This window comes from Canis lupus, chromosome 16 (genome assembly GCF_011100685.1).
Source record: "Canis lupus familiaris isolate Mischka breed German Shepherd chromosome 16, alternate assembly UU_Cfam_GSD_1.0, whole genome shotgun sequence".
Taxonomy (NCBI): domain Eukaryota; kingdom Metazoa; phylum Chordata; class Mammalia; order Carnivora; family Canidae; genus Canis; species Canis lupus.
The window spans coordinates 5,513,728-5,518,447 of record NC_049237.1 but is presented as its reverse complement, the minus strand read 5'-3'; the positions used below and the strand labels follow the sequence as shown (position 1 = coordinate 5,518,447).

The 4,720-nt window shown below is 41.9% G+C and overlaps 1 protein-coding gene across 1 annotated transcript; it reads left to right on the top strand.

Moving 5' to 3' along the window:
• The first annotated feature begins 463 nt into the window (after window positions 1-463).
• OR2A14 (olfactory receptor family 2 subfamily A member 14) lies at window positions 464-1,396 on the top strand. Its single transcript, NM_001388856.1, has one exon. It carries the CDS (start codon window positions 464-466, stop codon window positions 1,394-1,396), a length of 933 nt encoding a protein of 310 aa, NP_001375785.1.
• The last annotated feature ends 3,324 nt before the right edge of the window (window positions 1,397-4,720 follow it).

Below are 4,720 nucleotides of genomic sequence, written 5' to 3'. Positions count from 1 at the left end.
AATCGCTTCACATCTTGGACCAAGAAGACAAGCAAGATTAGGAAATAAGACTATCCTATGTGTCCTGTTGCAGACATTTGATCAGGGTCATATCTCTTCTAACTACATTAATAATCAAGACTCATACCCTTGAAGGGAAGCTAGAGCACTTTAATTTTTCAAAACAACAGGTGTGTGTGTGTGTGCAATTAGGTACAGTATCTAATAATGTATAATATGTTGTAATATATTTTATTTATATTAAATTATATGCAGATATATCCTATCATTCCATTGATACAAGGGGAATTATTTTCTGATTTTTATGAGTACACTTAGTGTTTTACACATATCTAAAAATAAATGACAGAAAAGTCAATCCGTGTTTCTAAATGTTCATTTAGTGATATTTTGAGTCTTGATTACTCTGGAGCTCAGACCTTCCTTTTGGGAATGTGAAGTTGACCATCTCTGTCATAGGAGCATGGGAGGCAACCAGACATGGATCACAGAAGTCATCCTGCTGGGATTCCAGGTCGATCCAGCACTGGAGCTCCTTCTCTTTGGACTTTTCTGTCTTTTCTATACCCTCACCCTTCTGGGAAATGGAGTCATCTTAGGGCTTATCTGCTTAGACGCTAGACTGCACAGCCCCATGTACTTCTTCCTCACTCACCTGGCAATTGTTGACATGTCCTACGCCTCCAATAATGTCCCCAAGATGCTGGCAAATCTTGTGAATCTGAAAAGAACCATATCCTTTGTTCCTTGCATCATGCAGACTTTTCTGTATCTGGCTTTTGCTCACATAGAGTGCCTGATTTTGGTTGTGATGTCCTATGACAGGTTTGTGGCAATCTGCCATCCTCTACATTACACAGTCATCATGAACTGGAGAATGTGCACAGTCTTAGCCAGCACTTCTTGGGTTTTTAGCTTCCTCTTGGCTCTCGTCCATTTAATTCTCATCTTGAGGCTGCCCTTCTGTGGGCCTCATGAAATCAACCACTTCTTCTGTGAAATCCTGTCTGTCCTCAAGCTGGCCTGTGCTGACACTAGGCTCAACCAAGTGGTCATCTTTGCTGCCTGTGTGTTTATCTTAGTGGGACCTCTCTGCTTGGTGCTGGTGTCCTACTCATGCATCCTGTTTGCCATCCTGAGAATCCAGTCTGGGGAAGGCCGCAGAAAGGCCTTCTCCACCTGTTCCTCCCACCTCTGCGTGGTGGGGCTCTTCTTTGGCAGCGCCATTGTCATGTACATGGCCCCCAAATCCAACCACCCTGAGGAGCAGCAGAAGATCCTTTCTCTGTTTTATAGCCTTTTCAACCCTATGCTGAACCCACTGATCTACAGTCTGAGGAACACAGAGGTGAAGGGTGCCCTGAGGAGAGTCTTATACAGGCAGAGGCATATATGAGAGATGGGGAAAATCAACATGGTTGGGGTACTTTGTAACCCATGAAATATGGTAGATGGCATTTTTCACCTTATGCTATAATAGATGCCACATTAAAATAGACTATTTTAGACCTAAACATTCAACCTGAAGCCATAGAGACTTTAGCAAATAAAAAAGATGAATACCTTAATGCTTGTGAGTATGCAAGATTCTTCGTTCTCTGGAAAAAACACAAGACACAAAATTCGAAGACTTGATAAAGATTAGGTTTTTTCAAAATAAGTCCTGATAATGAAAGTCACTTTGAAGAAACAAGAAATGCAAGTCACAGACCAAGTGTTTTGTATGTTTTTAAATGCTATTTTAAGCTGTGAAGTTTGTGTTCACTTGTGGCAGCTACAAGAGAAAACTATAAAACTTTTAGTGTCAGATAAAATCCATTTGTTTCCAGCTCTGGCCCTTGTTAGGTTGGTAATCTACCAGTTAGTGCAATGGTACTCTACTTTTCTGGTCTTGGGACTTCTTTGAACTCTTAAAAATTACTGAGTTCCCAAAGAAAATATATTTATGTGGCTGTATTTGTTGATATGTATCATAATAGAAATCAAAAGTGAGACTCCATTAAATATTTTAATTCATTTGGAATTATTTCTTATATATTAATATAATGTATTTTCATGAAAAGTAACTATCATTAATAAAGCAAAAAAAAAGAGTGAAGAAAAGAGTGAAGCTATGTTTTACATTTTTAAGAAATATATTTTTTTATTTTAGAGAGAGAAAGAAGAACACCAGAGCAGAGGAAGGACAGAGGGAGAGGGAGTTAGAGAATCCTAAGCAGACTTGACACTGAGGGGAAGCCTGACACAGGGCTGGATCTCACCACCCTGACATTATGACCTGAGCCAAATTCAAGATTCAGACATTCAACCAACTGACCCAGTCGGGAGCCCCTGGTTTACATTTTGAATAATCTTAAATGCTGTCTCAAGCAAGAAGAGCTGAATTTTGTATTTCTACTACACTCTCGCTGATGCAAGATCACATGTCATGTTGCCTCTGGAAAACTGCATGGTGCACTCATGAGGGAGAATGAAAAAGGCAAAAAGTCTAAATATAATGATGAAAATAGTTTTGACCCAATGGTCCCTTTGAGAGATTCTCAGAGATGCCCCCCAGTCCCGGGACCACACTTAAGAATCAGGAACTTAGTATATTCAGCCTCAATCTCCACATTGATAAAATGGTAATGTTGATCAGATTAAACCAGGTAGTCCACATAGAGCATTTGGCATATTTTCTGAAACGAGAGAGGGGCTCAATAATGGTTGCCTGTCAATGTTAGAAGCCTTTGTCGTTTGTATTTACCCACCCTTGCTGCAGGTAGAGATACGTCCTGGCTCAGGGGATGCATTCTCACTCAAGGTTGTCACAACAGGATTCCATGGGAATCCACCTCTCAAGCATCTAAAAGTCCCAGCCCTTCAGATGCTTTGATGGGGACTGCAGAGAGGCCCGATTTCATCAACTGTAATCAATTAGAGAGTTTGGGTCTAGTAATTTGTGACATTTGTCTCCCATTTATAACCCTTGAGACAGTTGGAAGTTTGTGCAGGAACAGTGTGATGCCAATATCTGCCCTGTTTGTTCCCCAGAATTTTCCTCCAAGGACCCTCAGATACAACCTGAGCTCTCCCCCAGAGATGAAATTTAGGGATTTCCCTCCCGATTCTTAGGAAGAAGACAAATAGCTGTAATAGCTTGTGATCATTCTGGGAATTGGAATTCTCAGTAGAAACTCAAGAATGTTTTTTAATTCATCTGACTCTAAAATAAAAGCTGTGCTCCTGGGGTTCTTTGAAGAGTCTTCGGCAAGTCCACTGAGTGACTCTTTCTGTATCTGGGATTTAATCCTCTGAAAGCTACTCAGGGAACAGGACATTATACCCATTCTAGAGGTACATTTCTCAACTCTGTGGGGTTGACTGTAGGTCAGAATTACTTCTTGTGAGAAAACCCAGTGCGAACCTGTCCTAATGCAGAGGACATTATCAGTTTATGCTGGGAGGTGATTTTCAGTGATAAAGGACGGGCTATGTGGACAAGAATGACATTCCTGGGTGATCTTCCCTCCTGACCCACACTGTGCACTATAGGTAGATGTCTGCCTCCCCTACCTTAGAGACCATCTGCCCATGTGTGGTGGGCAGGCATCCTTGAACTCCTCCAGCATCTCCCTCAGCATTTCCTCCTAATGTAACTGATGGATGGAGGGCAGAGCTAGCACAACTGTCTCAGTGTGAGGGGGCTCAGACAATGAGAAATCTTAGATGCATGCAGTCATTGTCTCTGCAAAGGTTCTTAAATTGTCAAATTAATAGAAGGACTTTATCCCCCTGCTAAATGAAGATCATTGTTTAAAATATTTATTTATTTATTTTAGGAGAGAGCAAAAGGGAGAGCAAGCCTAGAGAGGGACCTGATCCCAGTCTCCCCAGATCATGACCTGAGTAGAAATCAAGAGATCGGGATCCCTGGGTGGCGCAGCGGTTTGGCGCCTGCCTTTGGCCCAGGGCTCGATCCTGGAGACCCGCGATCGAATCCCACCCACATCGGGCTCCCGGTGCATGGAGCCTGCTCCTCCCTCTGCCTGTGTCTCTGCCTCTCTCTCTCTCTCTCTCTCTCTCTCTCTCTCTCTATCACAAATAAATAAATTAAAAAAAAAAAAAAAGAAATCAAGAGATCCTCACCTAAGTGACTGAGCCACCCAGGCACCCAGAAGATCATGAGGTCCAGAGCAACCAGTATCAACGGAAAAGAAAATTATAGTAAGAGTTACAGTAAGTCTTTGCTAAAACACTATAGTATGTAAGTTTGCCTTATAGTTATTCTTTTGGAACCATCCCAGGTCATCACTCTGTTGTGATGATTATCAGGCTTAAAAATCACTATATTTTATTTACATGTCTTTCCTATCACAAAATCAGATAGGGTGCTCCTGATGAGGGTGGGAGAAATAGATATCATTCCCCGGGTCAAGGAACATTCTGGGGTCCAGGACAGCTGAGAGAGAGCTGCTCCTGCTGACCAAGGAAAGCTTTCTTTTTTTGAGCTGCTATTGTTTCATTTATTCCACGAAGGAGTTGAAATTTTAGGTATCACTACCTTGACATTTTCCTTCCTAAGCCAGTACTAGATTGCTTAATTTTTGTTTTTTGAGGGAGAGAGTAGGGGGAGACCAGAGAGAGAGAGAGAGACTCTCAAGCAGGCTCCATGCTCAGTGCATAGCCCAATATGTTCCATCTCACAACCCTGAGATCATGACTTGAGCAGAAAATAATA

What these genes read in the sequence shown, in the direction of transcription:
- OR2A14 (NM_001388856.1), top strand. Translation starts at nt 464, where the DNA reads ATGGGAGGCAACCAGACATGGATCACAGAAGTCATCCTGCTGGGATTC.